The sequence below is a fragment of the Pelobates fuscus genome, chromosome 8 (genome assembly GCF_036172605.1).
Source record: "Pelobates fuscus isolate aPelFus1 chromosome 8, aPelFus1.pri, whole genome shotgun sequence".
NCBI lineage: Eukaryota > Metazoa > Chordata > Amphibia > Anura > Pelobatidae > Pelobates > Pelobates fuscus.
In genome coordinates, this window is record NC_086324.1 from 140,334,451 (window position 1) to 140,353,522 (window position 19,072).

The 19,072-nt window shown below is 39.0% G+C and overlaps 1 protein-coding gene across 4 annotated transcripts in view; it reads right to left on the reverse strand.

Annotated features, from left to right (window-relative positions):
- EEF2K (eukaryotic elongation factor 2 kinase) overlaps nucleotides 1–19,072 on the reverse strand; it is a 76,922-nt gene that overhangs the window by 3,064 nt on the left and 54,786 nt on the right. For 2 of the 4 annotated variants that reach the window (XM_063430365.1, XM_063430366.1), the window contains 8 exons: nucleotides 17,505–17,703; nucleotides 14,679–14,746; nucleotides 8,152–8,223; nucleotides 6,747–6,806; nucleotides 5,525–5,584; nucleotides 3,412–3,546; nucleotides 3,098–3,286; nucleotides 1,089–1,213 (listed from right to left, as the gene is read on the reverse strand). In XM_063430365.1, the coding sequence (XP_063286435.1) occupies nucleotides 1,089–1,213; nucleotides 3,098–3,286; nucleotides 3,412–3,546; nucleotides 5,525–5,584; nucleotides 6,747–6,806; nucleotides 8,152–8,223; nucleotides 14,679–14,746; nucleotides 17,505–17,703 (908 nt within the window). The remainder of the gene's footprint in view (nucleotides 1–1,088; nucleotides 1,214–3,097; nucleotides 3,287–3,411; nucleotides 3,547–5,524; nucleotides 5,585–6,746; nucleotides 6,807–8,151; nucleotides 8,224–14,678; nucleotides 14,747–17,504; nucleotides 17,704–19,072) is intronic. The other 2 variants (XM_063430368.1, XM_063430367.1) reach the window with 1 other exon arrangement.

Consider the following 19,072-nt stretch of genomic DNA (forward strand, 5'->3'; position numbering starts at 1 on the left):
TGCTTACAGCCCAACACCGTGCATGACGTTTGGCATTTGCCAGAGAACACCGAGATTGGCAAATTCGCCACTGGCGCCCTGTGCTCTTCACAGATGAAAGCAGGTTCACACTGAGCACATGTGACAGACGTAACAGAGTCTGGAGACGCCGTGGAGAACGTTCTGCTGCCTGCAACATCCTCCAGCATGACCGGTTTGGCAGTGGGTCAGTAATGGTGTGGGGTGGCATTTCTTTGGGTGGGCCGCATAGCCCTCCATGTGCCTGCCAGAGGTAGCCTGACTGCCATTAGGTACCGAGAATCGATCCTCAGACCCCTTGTGAGACCATATGCTGGTGCGGTTGGCCCTGGGTTCCTCCTGCTGGAGTGTGTCAGCAGTTCCTGCAAGATGAAGGCATTGATGCTATGGACTGGCTCGCCCGTTCCCCAGACCTGAATCCAATTGAGCACATCTGGGACATCATGTCTCGCTCCATCCACCAACGTCACGTTGCACCACAGACTGTCCAGGAGTTGGCAGATGCTTTAGTCAAGGTCTGGTAGGAGATCCCTCAGGAGACCATCCGCCACCTCATCAGAGCATGCACAGGCGTTGTAGGGAGGTCATACAGGCACGTGGAGGCCACACACACTACTGAGCCTCATTTTGACTTGTTTTAAGGACATTACATCAAAGTTGGATCAGCCTGTAGTGTGTTTTTCCACTTTAATTTTGAGTGTGACTCCAAATCCAGACCTCCATGGGTTGAAAAAATTTGTTTTCCATTTTATTTATTTTTGTGTGATTTTTGTTGTCAGCACATTCAACTATGAGAATATTTAATTAATTCAGATCTAGGATGTGTTATTTTTGTGTTCCCTTTATTTTTTTGAGCAGTGCACTTTTCAATACTGTTAAGTTCTAGGTTCTATAGAATGTTGGAAGGTAGGTTTAAGGGGGAGTACTTTCTCACAGGGAACTAGTGCTGGGAAGATGTCATCCTGACATAGTGAAGCCAAGATAATGATGTCACTGGATGCATGTTAGTGTTCATGATGTCAATATACAGCTGCTATCAAATAGACCAAAATATTGCAGTAGTTTCGTACCTGTCTGATCCCAAGTTTATACCGGTATCATATGCTCGAGCCACATGAATCATTGAAGGTCGATCTCCAGCTTCTGCTGACATCAACAAATAATTAAATCCTTTAATTCTGTTCTCCTCTGTGTCCTTTGTACAAGAAAAAATAAATAAAACAAACATAAATAACTCATGGTCACTGAATGGTATTTCTCACCAGACTTTGCTATTCTTCTATCTGACAAATATCTCTTTCACGGTTGTAAAAGTCCCACTGCCAGAATGCATGGCCATTGAATGGGCATACTAGGGATTTACCAAGCATGATGGCAATCATAGCTCTGCAACTGCCAGGCAGTTAGCCAGTGTCTAGCCTAACTCTAGTGATGGAAGCACATACTACAAACTAATTCTAAAACATTCACAAAGACAAACACTGTTCATCAAGCACTGTAAAGAACCATAACCAATAATTATTTGTATTATGCTAATTACATTTATAAACATAACCTTTGCTGTAGAGTGCAGGTCTCAGAGCAATGTAGGTAAAAGGTCGTGTAACCCATGCAAACAAATAGCTTAATGTAAGCAGTGGCATTGCCCTAACATCCTCAGTAAATAAACATTGTTCAGTCTTTACTTGAAGTAATCTTATACTCATGAAAGGGGCATCAAACCTGCAGGCTTACAGGTACTCCCGTCTAGGGTAGCATCATTTAAAAAAAACACTTTTAACCCTTTCATATGTATTTACGGCAGAGAAGAAATGTCCAAGGAATGTCCAGATTATCATCTTCTATTATTACTGCAAGTGAATTTAAATGTACCTGTCATGGCACACAGAATTTAGGGTTAAACTGTATAACATAAAAATATTACACGTGGAGTTGGGAAAAATGCAAGGAAATATAACATTTTTAAGTAAAAACGGTTTAAAAGTGAAGTCCTTCCCCTACCTGTCAATCAATTCTTAGCATAGACTTCAATACTGACAGCACTGAGCTGTTGAAGGCATCGAAGTCTATATTCAGAACTGAGTGACAGAGGAGAACAAATGTGGCTCTCCTGCTTGTTGGACAGCAACTACAGGGCATGCTTTCTGTTTACAGAGATAATCCGACAGCAAGCTTGCATTTGCCGGGGTAATAGAGAAATTAAGCAACAGGTGTCACTTTGTTCACATAGACTAGCAATAAGCCACCGTGCCAGCATCATGGCACAGACCGCTCTCAGACCTCCAATCAGGGTGGAGCTTTCTGGGTGGAAAGTAGGTAAGTAAACCCTAAACTAAACTTATAATTTAACTTTATGATGAGAGTTATGTACATGAATGATGACAGAGACAGGTGCACTTCAATAATAGCACTAACATTTTTTACAGTAGCAGTAGCTCTTACTGGAACATCAATATATTCTCAGAAATGTAACCCCTTGGGACTCATTCACTATACAGATATGCTGATGTTACAGTTCCAAAGCTGGAAACATTTGTTATGTTTGTACATTTGTTGTCAGGCAACTACCTCTCAGTGTTTATTGCCTAAACTCCTTTGAGGATAAGAGAGTATTGCTCACCATTGTGGCATGCAAAGTGTTAAATGGGTTAGGTTATGATTTAAGGAGCCGGTCACTGCATTCTTAATTCTCAAATGCACTAAGTTCTAAATAAAAACACTTTCACCTATGTGTTAACAGACACCCCGGCTGGATCGTGTGTACGCAACAAGCATGCGCAGAAAACATTGTGAACCGGGCTGTGTGTAAATGATGGCAGCTGTGGAATGGGAAGGAACTAAATTATATCTCAGACTAGAATGAGAGGCTCCTGATTGGTGGAGCCTTTTCCTGGTATGGTAGGAGTCTGTCTGTAGAGTCAAACAGCATCTCTCCGTTGTGTAGCTTTAAGATCTTTGAAGTTATCCCCCCCACCCATTCTTTTGCACATATTTTGTAATGCATTGTCTATAAGATAATGTTAAATATATATATATATATATATATATATATTTTATAGTTTCACATTTATTGCTTTACCGGCACAGAGATGTCGGTGAGTATGTGATGGGACAACTGAGAATACATGAGTCCAAGGCCAATGATGGCTTCCAGTTCTCCGAGATTAGCTGCGTGTTCGAGGTGAAAAATTGCAGAATCGTGATCCCATTCCTGATCTTTTTCACACAAGCGTCCAGCTTCATGATAACGCACCATAGCCAAGTGAACCTGTAACAAAGATGGCAAGCAATTGGTTTCAATAAAGAGAGAAGTTTAAAAAAACAACAACAACAAAAAACAACATTTCATTGCTAAATATTGCTTTCATTCTGATTATGAATGCAGCACTCTACCTTCCCAAGGATGGATTTTCCAATCTTCTTCTCAAGTTCTAAAGCGTTCAGGCGTTGGACTTCCACTGCGACACAGGAAGGTCGGTGAATGTGGACACGGGCTGCGTGAAACTGGTTCCATTTCTCCACTGTGACCTAGAATGTGTTAATAAAACGAGTCAGTTAGGAGATGTAATCTTAGAGGTCTATATAAAGCAAGCATGTGTTTTCTACAGCACAACAAGTGTTACAATTCCCATCAATCTCAGTCAACTCGCATTTAGCGCTGCTCTACAGACCCACTTGAACTTAGTTCAATATAAGCTTAGGAATTCTAGGACATGGCTATCAATTTGCAAAAAAAAGAAAATATGACACATCAACAGATATTATAAAAAAAATAAAAAAAAAAATATATATATATATATATATATATACACACACACTAGACACAAATATATACATATATTTTTTAAATGCCAGTGTGTCAACACGGATTAAGGAATACACACTTTTCATGCTTAAAAACAAGCAGCATAACTCTAGCTCCACTTATTAATGGAGGGACAAATCCCTGAATTAAACTACGCAGCAAGCAAAATGAAACCGCACTGTGATTTCCATTCATCTCACACTGTTCATTTGATAAAACTAAAACATCTCATACTGCCCAGCGATCAGATGTGCACAAAACTCCCCGGAAAAAGTGGTACCTGGATTGTGACAAAGCCTTATACAATGTATTGGACGTCACCATGCTCGTGATTGAATCAATTCCTAGGTTACGTGGGTGAGGACAATAACCGCCCTGCCACTGTTTCTCCATGCAACTATCCTATTAGCATTTAAAGCAAATCTATCACAAACATCAAAATCGGATATACCGCTGTTTGTAGAAATGTGGCAGACACAGAGGCGTGCTTTATTGCACACAGAAGTATAGACAAACCATTCAGCCTCGAGCTCGGTTTAACCCCGTTAATGCCAAGTAGTAGAACAGGTTTCTTTGTAATATGCTCAACTGCACTCCAGCAAGCTCATGCAAAATAAACTATGTATCATTAACCTAAAAGAATCGGGGACTCTGGCAGGGTAAATAAATAGGGCTTTATTTCATTAAGGACACAGATAGGCCCTTATTTCACTGAATAAAGCACAGTTTCTATTGCCGCAGAATGCCACTTAAATCTTCTGTACTGTTGACTATGCTTGGTACTGCAGTTGTTTGTGAGTTATGAACTGAAAGACTGGAAAATACACATCCCACAAATATCTGCAGTATCAATCACTGGTCTATTGTGTGATTGTATGTGCAAAGATTCGATCTGTGAAAGGGGATATTGGCCAGGTTTCCCATCACTGGCCTCAGCTGTGAAGAACCTGCATGAAGCAGTTAGATGTTCCTCTGGATACATTTTATTATTGGAGTAACCGAACAAAGAATACAAATTGAGAATTTATGTATTTTTCCGCACCATGGTTGGATGGCTTTTTTTTTTTTTTAATGAAAAAGTATAAATGGTAAATAATCAGTAGAAATATTTCTGGACTTCTTCCTGGGATTTCATTTTTAATACATTTAGCAACTTCTATCTGTAAGCCAGTTATTTGATTTAGAGTAGCATTACATTTAAATGGTATTTGTCAGACCTAGTCACTGTCTGACAACAATATGCAGCTCTAATAAAATTATATGGTCAAACTATGCATTTCTAGAAAGAAAAAAAAAAAAACACAACTTGTTTTCTGTTATGTCGAGTTTGCATGTTGCATCATTATGTCGTTGGGAAAAAAGGCAACATTTTTTTTTTTTTTTCCCTAAAAAAGATCTCTACAACATTTTAAAGTTATGCTGTAATGTAAATCATAGATCATATACAGGTTGGTAAAACACTAGGCGGTGGCGACACATTTAATCTCTACATAGTAACACAGCTAAGGTAGTTTGAATATAAAAACTATACATGAGATTAACTCCATAACGTTTACTGGCTAGATCACTTCACAACCATGTGGATCTTAAGGATATGAAGCCATCCAACCATGTGCAAGTAAAGGATGCTGGGAAATCGTAAGAAATCGGTAAGAAAAGCAGAGAATCATGGGAAACGGACAGAGGTCCATGCAAAATCACCAGTTTACTCCTGGGGCTGTTTCTAGAGATCAGATAGGCCTTATTTACAACACCTCTGCTCTAATTGGAGAAAAAAAGATTGGAAAAGGAATTGATGTGGTGAAGTGTTAAGAAACAGATATAACACGAAGTAAAATCAGCAGCACTAGGGATTTAAAATTAGTTTTACTGAACAAACGCTAATAATGTAATATTCTCAGAATAATTTGGATTTTGTAGATTACAAAATGGTGACACGTTCTACTATCTTTCTAATGATTGGCTTAATTTCTGAGCCACTGCTATCTTTATTAAAGTGGGCCACTCACAGAGGACCAAGCAGTTCTAGAGTGTAAATTATTAGCGAACAACCAAACAATATTTTCAGCTAAATATGATGAACTTTCCCATTAATGGGGACCGTGCCAATATGAAAAAAGCAGAGGAAATCTGAGATAATTTCCTAAAAAATAATTTGGTTACAGTGAGGTACAGTGGCTACAGAGCCCACTATTTGCTGAAGTCAATGAGTGAACTTACTATAGAAAGCAGGAACTAGAATTCAATAAAAAATTAGCTGCCATTTACCCTGACCTTGAGGTTTATATTAGTTTGACTCTATTATACCTCGTTATTGCACATTGTTATTTTAAAATTGAATAAAATAGGAGTTACACAAAAAAAAGGAACTGCAATTACAGTTTAATTATATTGCATATGTACCCAGTTAAATATATGACTATGTAATGTACATGGGTACAACGTCAAACTAGAACATGTGATAAACTTCAATTTCCTCTTTGTGGTAAAAATTCATAGTATTCACTGTGATATTTAGCCTGTGTTCCTCCCAACCGTCCTGTTTTGTAGCCACCTAATTTGTAGAGGAAGGTCAAAAAATATCCCTAATCCCTGGTCTCATCCAACTTTTTGTGTATCTCTCTGCCATCTCCTGTTACTAGTTTAGAAAGAATTGCACTTGGTAGGGTCCTAGCAGCTGTGTCCGAGATCTTAGGACTTTCTTCCAGGTTCACGTTAAATAGTCTATTTACATCCTGGCCAAACATTTACGTATGGATGTCATAACTATGAAAATAATAAAAAGAGGAACCATCTCCGATATAGACTTTTTACATTTTATAAGCTAGTACTGCTGTTTTAATACAAGGCAGAATGAAGGATGATCGAATGAGAGGAAAAGGTCAGTAAAGGTAATCTGTTTCGAAAGAGTTAAACAATTTACCTTTCCAAAACCGTCTTCGGATTCTGATTCAAGGCGTCTTCTACCGCAATTGTGAGGATGCTACACCGCAAACAGAGACATCTGCTTAATCCTTCAATAGATAAACAGAGGGTTCTACAAAATGCAGACAACAAACTAGTGATGGGTAGCAACTGGCACAGCCATAGTTAGAACTGCTCATCTCGATACCTAGATGATTAGGATACCCATTGTACAGCGCTACAGAATCTGATGGCATTATATAAATAATAAAATAATAATGATTAGCAAATTAAAGGGTTACTCCAATCACCATGACCACTACAGTGATTTGAAGTGGTCACAATGCCTGAAGTCTGTATTTCACTATGAAATGCTGCACATACAAATATTAACCACTCTGGTGCCGAAGGTATAAGTCCTACCCCGGGCAGCAGCTAAGAGTATCATTAGCCAGTCCAGAACAAGCGTTTCGGGCAGGCCAATCCCAATTCTGTGAAAAACTGGCATATGATACCAGCATACACAGCATGCTGGCAACAGACATCCAATGGTAGAACTCCCCAGCTGACCATTTTCAACCCTCAGCCTGCCCTCCCTGAATTTCCCTGATTGTATTTTTTTTATTTTTTATTTTTTGTGGGGGAGTTGAATAGGACCAGGCTGAGAAAGGTTACTCTACCCAAAACCGCTTGTTTTTGGTTGGGGTAACCCTTTAAACAATAGAAGATAAATGGTACCCAGAGTGGGAGTGCCAAAGGCTAACAATCAGTCATTAACGTTGGGTGGGGGGAAATCACATAAACCCCCCCAAAAAAAACATAAATTGTATTAAATATTTTAAACGCATATGTAGATTAATCCACACTGCTTTAAATATATTGGAAGTTATACATAAAGATCAATTGCAGGTCAAATTTTAAAAAATGAGGCAAACTCATTTGGAAATGTAGCATGTTCTTGTCAATTGCTCCACTTTTAGAACTCTGACCCACAACTGCTTTATATACATAGATTGCTACAATGCTGAACATTAAAGAGGACCTGGCATTTCCAATAAGAAAATTAAGCATTTACTGGGGAGAGATGTACATTACAGTGTAAGTTATTGCAAAGCACATTAACAGTAGAAAAAATTCAGGTACTGGTTCTGATATCTTACCATCATGCAGTGCACATACATGCTGGGGCATCACCTTCCCATAATGCCAAGTACACAGAATATGGGATGATTTGCATTGTATGCCAGGCTGTGCCTTAATAGCATCACATATCATAAATATTATGCGAGAAGAAAAAAATTGCACAAACCACAGACAACTTTCCTTTTTTCAGATGGCTATTAAGCTTGAAAGAGATAGGAGAGGTTACCATTCCTCTTTAATTGCTGCTTGTATTTTTCGGTCAATGTCAATAAAAATCTTACCCGAGGTTCCATTTCATCGGATTCACTTCTCTTTTCACTAGGACATCCACTGTCACCACCATTCTCTGAGTCCTTTGGGAAGCAAGACACAGAATTATTTCTATTTGTTGCTCTGCATTGGAACTAGTAATTCTTAAAGAAGTCCGTGTTCTAACATGTGAAACTCACTTGTGATGGGTCACTCTAAGCATCACCAGAACTGTGCACTACTACAAAGCTGGTGGTATTCAGAGCTCCCCTTCCTTCTTCAGCTCTGATAGTGGCATAGAAAGGCAGCGATTTGTACATTTTTTACGTCCTAATTCTGCCCAAATTGAGCCAATTCGCCCTAGAAAATAGCTGGACAGTTTCCCTAACCTGTAAACTGGCTTGTGTGTAAATTAATAACACAAGGAGATGCTCCTGATTGGTAGTCGGGAGGGGTCTGCCTGAAGCAGCAGGCAGACACAAACTGTGATTTGGCTGGGAATATAGGAATCATTTGTATATGCATGGTCTATTCAATCCAATTAAAAAAGTAGGGGGCATTTTTTACCCCATAGTCTCCTTTCCCTAAAAACGTGCTTTCAATTTCGAATAAAACAGCTGAGCTTTTCCTATTTGTATGTGGAGGACAAATGCAAATCATTTCCTTAACACAATACTAAACAATCAATATTTAATAAATACTTGATTGACAGTATAAAGTGCAGTGAAAGGAATAAAAAAAAAAAAATAGAGTCATTAGCTGAGGCATGGTGTCTAGGATGGTACATTAGTTTAGAGGGTGTTTATGGAATCTAATGTATTAACCCAGTTATCCCATATTCTGTAACTTGTTGGGTTGATACCGAAGACTAAAGCAATCCCTCTTTCCATTTTGAACTGGTATTTAACACGCTCTTTAATTTGAGGCCAGGTGTCAATAGTGATCGATTTCCAGTTTCGAGGCCATTAATGCACAGATCGAAAACTTTTTTTTTTGGTTTTAGGTAGATACAGTTGGTTTAAGTGTAATACGGATATCTCTGGAGACCAAACTTGCATGAGGCCAAGAAGTTTATTAACATTGAAAGCTAATTTGTCCCAAGGCAGTCTTATGGGAGGGCAATCTCACCAAATGTTTCTCTTCAGCATTAACTAGGCCACATCTCCAGCAGACATGTATATCATTAGGACAAATCTTAGCCATCATTGATGGAGTTTTGTACCATCTATTCCTTAGATTGAAATGGGATTCCATAATATTTAGACAGTGGACCGAATTATATACAGTCTGCAGAGCAGCATACCAATCCTTCTCATTAGTTTGTATCTGTAAATATCTTTGCTTTCGGCCAAATTGCATTGGGTGTCTCTGGGGGTCTTCAGTGTTCTTATTATCTCTACACATCTGGACAATAATTTGGTTTCAATGCCTTTATTGATTATTTCATTCAATTTACTGGCTGAAAGTGATCGCTCATCCTGATGTAGAGCAGACAGAAGAAAACTTTTAATTCTCATGTAATTATATATTTGATCGTTCGGTAATTTGAAAGAATGCTGGAGATCTTGAAAGGGTCTTGCTCTAGGCCCCTCTAGCAAAGTTGATATATTATCGATTCCTTGCCTAAACCACAATGTTGAATCTAAATTTGTGTTCATGTTACTCAGGTATTTTAAAGATAATGCCGGTAAGATTTGATTTGTAATATTAATCTGACTCTTGAACCGGTTCCAAAAACCAAAATGTGACTTTAAAATTAAATTATGGGTATAAACGGACTTATATACTCCAGCAGAGCTTTTTATTGGCCATAGGACCTTAATCAGGCTATTTGGAGGGATAATTGAGCTTTCTTCAATTTCGTAATCATTGTCTTTCTTTATCATTGAAAGAGTATGCATTAAAAGGGCCTCACGTTGATACAGAAAGACATTACATACTTATACCCCCCTGTTTTTTATTTAAATAAATAAAGTTTATTCTAACACTTGGTTTCTTTTTTTTTTTTTTTTTTTTTTATAATTCTTTATTTTTGTTGTGCAGGTGAGTACATAGGATAGTCATACGCCACAACAGCGTGCATTTATATTTGAACATAGGTGAAACAGTGGCATAGAGAATTTGCACATATTTTGTTTTGAAGAGCATATTGATAAGCTAGGCAGTTATGTCTGAACTATAATAAACAGTTTGCTAAGTAACTCGCTTGTTTTTGTGGTAAACAGTAGAGGGTCGGACAGCTAATTCTGTCTCATAACTAAAAGGTAACTTCGCTGATATATCTATAAATCAATGCTTTTTATTTTTCTATTTGTTGCTCGCTTAGACTAGCTGAAACATAAGGCTAAGCTTAGTCTGGCCATAGCATATATGTTAAACGTGAGGTGGCAGACAGATCAGAGAATGCATATAATTAGGCAAACCATTAGAGAATAAAGCAAGAACAACATATTACTAGCCCCCCAAGCCTGCCCGTCTCCATTTCCTGATTAGTTACAGGGCAGTTGATAATTACATGGCATTGTCACCCCTGCTGCTGTAGTAATAGTAAGTGCAGTTGATCTGGACGTGAAATAAAAGTCTCTAGTGCCAAGACAAGTACTCGGTAGGTGTTTGAGTCAGAGGTGATAGTCAGGCACCATGCTAGAGACCAAGTCCCATTCTCCCCCTCGTCCGGCGCCATGCACGGGCAGAGCAAGGTTTCCGAGTTTGTGGACTCTTCGTTAGTCTGGCAGGGTACCTTGGTTCCATGGGTGTTGCAGCTGGAGCCCCTCTGGATTTGCCCGGACTAGCTCTCCTCGCTTGTTGTGAGCCTGAGCTGCGATGTAGCTGCGAGGACTGCATGGAATGTTTCCATGCTGTACCCGGCATATCTCGCCGGACTTGCTTTGCGGGCTGTCGTCGAGGTGGATGGCGTGATGGTGCATAGCTTTCCGTTGCCGCCATCTTGTAAGGTAGGCCTTGGGGGTCTCGTGCTGCCTCTTCTCCTCTCTCTTGAGCTTTCCAAGGGGGGGGCAGGCCGGGATGACCCCCCCGGCCCACAGGGGGGGGAAACGGGACCGGCAAGCCCCTCAAAAAGCCGGTGTGTGGCAGTTGGGGAGGGAGGCAGGGAGGCGGCCGTCCACCCCGCTCTCCTCCCGAGTAGGCCGCAGCTCCCGAAGCCCTGTGCCCCCTTCAGGGGACCCAAAGCTCCCGATCTCGGGGTCCACCGCCTCTTCCACCACCGTGTGGATATCTTGTGGGCTCATGTCGAGTACCAGGGCTGAGAAGTTGGCTTAACAGGCCAGATTTCTGCGGAGCCTGTCCTGCATGCGACCGGTCAGCATGGCGGTCCGGCCCCGCCCCCTTGGTTTCTTTTTAAACCATATAAAATTGCTGAACGCTTTGTTCAGCAATTATAACCATGGTAGTGGAATATTCATTGGTATCATCCTTAACAGATAGATACATTTGGGAAAGACATAGGATCTAATAGTATGAAGTCTGCCCCTCCAAGATATTTCAAGTGCTTTCCATCGTTTCAGATTTTGATTTATTTCCCTTAATAGGGGTAGAAAATTGGCCTCCACTAATTTCGAAGGTTGATTAGAAATGTTTATACCTAAATATCTATATGATTTTTTCACCCATTTAAAACCAAAGTTGTGGTTAAGTATATCTTTATTTATATGCATAGACATTGCAATCGTTTTCTCTACATTTAGCTTGTACTTTGGAAGTTAAAGGACCCCTATAGGCACCCAGACCACTTCAGCTCAATGAAGTGGTCTGGGTGCCAGGTCCCTCTAGGGGTTAACCCTGCCTGCTGTAAACATAGTAGTTTCAGAGAAACGCATGCACATTCGGCGCCAACAACGGCAGAGGGGGGAGAGTTCCCCAGCACCGAGCGAGCCCGGCATTGGAGAAAGGGAAGTGTTTTAACCCCTTCAGCCCAGCGGGAGTGGGACCCTGAGGGTGGGGGGGGAACTATTAACACTATAGAGCCAGAAAAACAATTTTGTTTTTCTGGCACTATAGTGGTCCTTTAACTATAATGTTTAATTGTTGTCATTGCCTCCTGCACTGATGTACTACGTTCTGAGAGAGTCAAGAGTGTATCGTCAGCATATTGGCTGATTTAAGGTTCTCTATTTTTTTGTTTTAAATTCCTGTATTTCCGGATTGGATCGATTATCAAAGGCCAAAGGCTCTGCGGCTAAGATGTATAGTAACGGAGAAAGTGGACATTCCTGACGAGTGCTATTTGATATCACTAACCAATCTGACTGTAAATCAGAACCCACGATTCTACTGGATGGGAAAGAGTACAATGCCATTACTGCTGATACAATATTTCCTTGAAAACCAAAGACTGTTAGAGTTGATTAATAAAGTTACAATTGACACTATCAAAAACCTTTTCTCCGTTGAGAGCCAACATGAAAAAAGGGGTCTTAGAGGAGTGAATACATTGGTAGATATTATTAATTTTACTAATGTTGTTTGTGGCTGATCTTTCGGGGACAAATTGGTTGTCTGATATACTCAGGATTGCTTTCTTAACTCTGTTAGTTAAAATGAATGTATAGATCGTATAGTCTATGTTTAGTAGGGCTATTGGTCTATAGCTTGCTATTTCTTCTGGGTCTTTATATTGTTTCAAAATAGGTGTAATGTTTGCCCTTAACATTTCGTTAGGCACTGACCCAGAATTCACGAAAGAATGAAAGCAATCTAACAATTTAGGGGTAAGTAATTCCTCGTAAAGGAGATAAAATAAGTCAAGAAAGCAGTCAGGGTCCGGGGCTTTATTCCTTTTCATAGTGTTGATTACTGCCATTGTTTCATCAAATGTTATTTTTTTTATTCAGTAATTTGAGTTGTAAAGAACTTAAATGGGGTAGCTTCTTATTTTGAAAATATTCATTTAACATGTCATTAGAGGAATAATCTGGAAGATTGTATAAATTCTGCTAGAAGCTTTTAAAGGGTAAACGTATAGCTTTAGGGGCTAGGAGAATCTCCTGCCCTTGCTTAAATTTCTTTATGAGGAAACTAGTTTGTCTCACCTTTATTTTGTTCGATAATAATTCATCAGTTTCTATCCCGTATAGTAGAAATTGGCTTGCTGTATCTCTAAATTTTTATTTATTCTTTCATTTATTTTATTTTCTATTTTGGTAATTTTTCCAGATGTTACTTTAGACGAAATTTTTTTTATTTGTTTTATTTAGGTCAGCCAATAATATATAGAGCTGCGGAAGACTCTTCCCCCCCCCCCCCCCCCCCCCCTTCTTGGCTTCCTAATTTTTTTAAATGGCCCCTGATTACACTTTTGAATACACACCATTTAATTTCTGGAGATACATCAGACATATTGTTTTCTTGCCAATAATATTCTATCATTTTACAGATATTATTTCTGTTTTCTTGCGATAGAAGTAATTTATGGTTTAATCTCCAGTCTGGTTTTATTCTATCATATTGAGTATTCAGTTGAACCTTTAGTGCAATATGGTCAGACCAAGTTATGGATATTATATTAGAATGTTTTACTCTTTCTAAAGTAGCCCGATCTGTTAAAATTAAATCAATTCTTGAATATGTACAAAGAGACTTGCTAAAGCAAGTGAAGTCCCTTTCTTTGGGGTGATAAATTCTCCATATATCCTGTAAGGCATTAATGGATAATATCCGGCAAAATCTTGCCGCTTTATTAATTTACTTTCTAGGTATCCTTTTCCCTTCCCTTAGAGTTTATCATAATGAGGGTCAGGTACACAGTTAAAATCACCTGCTACCAAGACTGTGCCCTGTTTAAATCAATCTAGTATCGTTAATTTTTTTTTCTATATATGTTGTCTGGGAGGAATTGGGAACATAGACATTGGCAAACGTGTATATTTGACCTTCTATCTCGCATACTAGAATTATGCATCTACCTTCCTTATCCGTCTTTTGGAACTTAATAACCAAATCCATATTCTTTGATGACATGTATATTGCTACACCGTTTTTTGTTTTTGTTTTTTTTAAGCTGTAAAGGAAGATTAAATTACAACCGGAAAATCATTTGATTCGTATTTTATATTGCCCCCCTGCCTCCAGTGAGTCTCTTGTATGCAGCCTATTGATACGCTTTGTTTTTTGAAGGCATTCTATCAACATTATCCTTTTTAGGGGGAAATTAAGCCCCTGGGCATTAAATGAGACTAAGTTCAGCCTATTAGGGCAACTTTCTTCGACACCATGCCATCATTTTACTGGTTTCCATGGTGATTGCCATGTCTTCATGCAAAATGTATACAATGACCTCCCAGATTTAGCCTTAACATGTTGTGATAAAGAAAGCGCTACTGAAAAGAATACTATATCGAGCTATTGCACGGAAAGGATTACTTTTCAAGGATAATTGAATCCAAATTTTGCAGCTACAAAAAAAAAACAATCAAAAAGCCTTGTAAAAAAAAAAAAAAAAAAAGAACGTAAACATGCACTATGAAGGAGCCATAAGATGTTCACTCAAAGCCCGTATCTGCAATATGACCGATTTAATGAACAGGAGTTTAATATAACATACTCTGTGATTGTCCAGATTGTTGTTCTCTTCATTGTCCAAATTATCCACTTCATTGAAAATTGGCCAACCTGTGCAAATATAAAGAGGGGAAAAAAATATTTAAAAAAATATATAATTTTCAAAAAAGTAACACACCCAAAATCACATGATCAATATCTGTTGTGACCCCTTCATGGCTGGATATCATTAAAAGTCCTTGCACATCGTGCCTAGTTTTGAGGTAAAACAACGGAGATGTAGGCATTTTTTTATTTTGTGTTCATTTTACTGCCCTGATTTAACTTTCTTGTGAGCAACCAAAATTGTACATTTGCATAGTTTAGCTCTGTCAAAGTATGTTAATGTAATGTAAACTGTGTAGAATTTCAGTTGTAAATACAGGGGTGTGTTTGTGTGCAGTTTTGATATGGATAAATTTGAATGGAGTGTCAGAGTGGGCCTGGGTATTTGTGAAGCATGTCAATTTGTGTGAGTGTCAGTGTGTGTGTGATTGCAAGGATGTATTTGAGAAATGTGTAAGTTTGTGTGTATGAATGCAGGAGTGTATTTTTGAGCCAGTGTGTGTTAATTCAAATGTGTATTTGTGTAGACTGTGTGTGTAAAAGGAAGGGTGTGTCTGAGAAAGGTATCAATCTATATAAATACAGGGGTGTATTTGTATTTGGCAAATATTTCTGATTTTGAATGCTTTTTTTTCTTTTGGATTCCACCACCATTTCTAGCTTTCCCAGTGTGTATTTTTCACCATTTGTTGGCGTTTTCCTCTGATCTCGGCAGCCAGACCATGGCAGCATTACCAGGCCCCTGATGGCTATGGCCCATAGGCCATGAAGTGCTAAAGTGGTCAATCCACCCCTGTGTGCAAACCACCGTAATAACAGTCTATATTTTTTGTAAATATCTTTTTATTAAAGGACCACTATAGGCACCCAGACCACTTCAGCTTAATGAAGTGGTCTGGGTGCCTGGCCCATCTAGGTTTAACCCTTTTTGCTGTAAACACAGCAGTTTCAGAGAAACTGCTATGTTTACTTTAGGGTTAATCCAGCCTCTAGTGGCTGTCTCATTGACAGCCGCTAGAGGCGCTTCCGCGCTTCTCACTGTGATTTTCACAGTGAGAAGACGCCAGCGTCCACAGGAAAGCATTGATAATGCTTTCCTATGAGACTGGCTGAATGCGCGCATGGCTCTTGCCATGCATGCGCATTCAGCCGATGACGGAAGAAGAGGGAGGAGAGTCCCCAGCGCTAGAAAAGAGGTAAGGGATTAACCCCCTTCCTCCCCCTTCAGCGCCACGGGAGTGGGACCCTGAGAGTGAGGGCACCCCCAGGGCATTATAGTGCCAGGAAAACTAGTTTGTTTTCCTGGCACTATAGTGGTCCTTTAAAGGAGAATTCCTTCTCCATTTTTTTGGAGAGGAAGAAAGATAATTTTCTTCTTATTAACCATTAGAAGATTTGAAATAAGATCATATTTGCAAAACTCCATTTTTTCACACTTGTTTCCAAGCCATCCTTCGTTTAATGTGTCACGGTCAGAAAAATGCAAACACTCCCAAGTCAACATTTAATTTTCTTTTAATTTTTGTGAATGGACAAAGGGAGAGAATGTCAGATAAATGTGTTTGTTTACATGGTGTAAACCAGTGATGGAGCAAAATAAGTAGGGCATTATAGGCTAAATAGCATTTTACATGGTTTTGCCATGGAAAATACACAATATTTTTTTATTGAAATGTTCACAAAGTACAATTATTGCCCTCGAAAGTAAATATATTTTTGGAACGCAGACTTGGTTTACATTTATTGAACAAAAACACTGAGAATGTAGTACCATAGTAGGTCCAGATCTTATGGAATAACATTAAAGTTCAGCGAGCTGCCCCTATTAGTTCATTAAACCAGCACATATAAGGAATGTTTCATTTTAAAGATCCAAGATAATCAAAGGTTTCCATTTAATATGCCAGTACAATAAATCACACATGGCGGCATGCCAAATTTTTCCATCTATGCGTAGATTTACATGTAGCGGAAAAAGCTAAAGATGGAGATCTGACATAAAAATATTAGGGTTATTTGGCAATATAAGAAATACAAAATACAAATAATAAAGCAAACAGTAAATAAACAAAAACACAACGTTCTTTCAATTAAGTATGCAAAATATACTTTTTTATTCTACAGCTAATGCTTCAATCTGATTGGTTGACAAACGTTCTAAGGTGTGCATTCTTTTCAGTGAGACACACGGCTAAAGTAGTTCCAGACAGATCTTGACCGCGTTACAGTTGCGCAAGAAATTAGTCCTACATACAAGAGCGTTTGAATGATAAAACGTCTTGAAATACATCATCTGAACAATGTTTCGAGGTGTGGTAACAGTAGTATAAGCGGAATAATTGACTCAAGGCCATTGAATTATTAGAAAAAATAATGCAAACCCGAGGTGCAACGGCCACTCCGCTTCGCGTCGTCACCGCATTACCACCTCGGGTGTGCATTATTTTCTAATAATTCAACGGCCTGTCGTCAATTATTCCTTACTTACAGTTTCAGAGTTTATCAGGTTGTTTGAAGGGATTTGGCACAATTCTGGTAAATTATATTATCTGCACTGCCACGAATGGCATGACATTAAACTAAATGTAATGTTGCATATCTACCAGAAAAGAGTTTAACCCCTTAAGGACCAAACTTCTGGAATAAAAGGGAATCATGACGTGTCACACACGTCATGTGTCCTTAAGGGGTTAATAGCTTGTAATTTATTACTGTGCATGCATGGCATTCTAGTTCACAGTCTACGATCTCCGAATGATCTTACCGTGCACATCGAATCTGTGACCGTGAGGGGTGGCTGGTGATGGGGAGTTGGGCAGAGAATCAAACATGTCGCTCATGTTTTCATCTCCCGAGTTTTCAGAGAGTCGTGAGAGCAGAGGAGGACGGCTGCCAGACATGGTTCGAACCCGGGGGCTTCCGCATTTCTCCACTGTGCCGCGTACAACAGTCTGAGCAGATTGCTGGGCAAAACAACATCAGAGACAATCAGCATTGATCTGGACTGTACACAGAAGACAATAGAGGTTCTTTACCTTTAGGCAGGGAAATGGATAGAATTATCTATTCTTAAATTAGTTCAGTGACCCAATCTCAAACAGTTAGTGTTCTTTAGCTTTTACTAAACATATACAAAAGAAATTCTAATAAAAACCTTAAAAGAAAATTCTAAGTAGTAAAACATATATTTATTTTTAAAGCAATTTTTGTTGAAATTCCTACCCTAACCTCTAAAAACATGCCTGATGTTTTTACAACTAATGATGGCTGGCTTCTACAACTAATGATGGCCCGCCTCTTTATTGCCCAGCACTAACTTCCTAGTTTGTGTAGGCAATCCGTTCAAATTCTTTTTATGGAAAAGCAGTGATGACAAATGCACTCTTACAGCTATCTGTGTGATAGACCAATCCAATACTTCATGCCACCACCAGGTCCACATTTTGTCCTCGGGCTTCACGTTGCAAAAGCATCATTAGATGCACTTGAGCTATATGCAGGCACCAGGACCATGCAGAGAATCCTTCAGAAGCACTGTCTGCAGGGTCCTGTAGGTTAGGTGCCAGCCAGACAGGCCCTTCAGGGTCCACTCATCCATCAATGTCAGGAAGTATGTACCACCTATCTCAGCTCCACTCCAAAACCATTAGATATTATCAGGAGGAAAGAGTATGACTTACTGGCACTCTTCTGGCAAAGGGCCTATAAATTCTATAGACAGATTTTGGCATCTTGTTAGTTTTCATAACTGTGCAAACTTTAAAAATACGTGATCATGCATTCGTTTAGTGTCCTATTTTTGGGGCATGTGAATATTACCATGCACATTTTTATTCATAATTTATCCCATCTGTTATATTCACAGTCTTTTTTTTTTAAAATGGATATGGTGCAAATAAAGAAAATTACACAAAAATATTTGTTTTTGAAACTTTTATTATTTTCATTTTTACTCTGATTTTTTAAAATTGCGGCTGGTTATTACTTGCCCTTCCAAGAAATTGTAAACACTGCAATATTGAGACTTTTTTTTTCACAAATATGGCAACTATTGCTGCAGAGGCATATTTCTCCAATTCAGTTCATTAATATTAAAGTCTTAAATTTGCAATTCACATGTTTATCCTCTACAAATCCTGGTTTAGGTGATCATTATCAATTGATTTTTGTTTAATCAATCTTGTTTATGACATGGGACTCGGCAAATGCCATAATATAGTGACATGCAGGGTAAGTCTCTGGTCCCTAGCTGGTTAAAAGCAGTGTTACGAAAAAAAGGGGGGCGGGGCCTGACCATCATGGCGGAGAGACGCATTCTCCACGAGCTCCAGC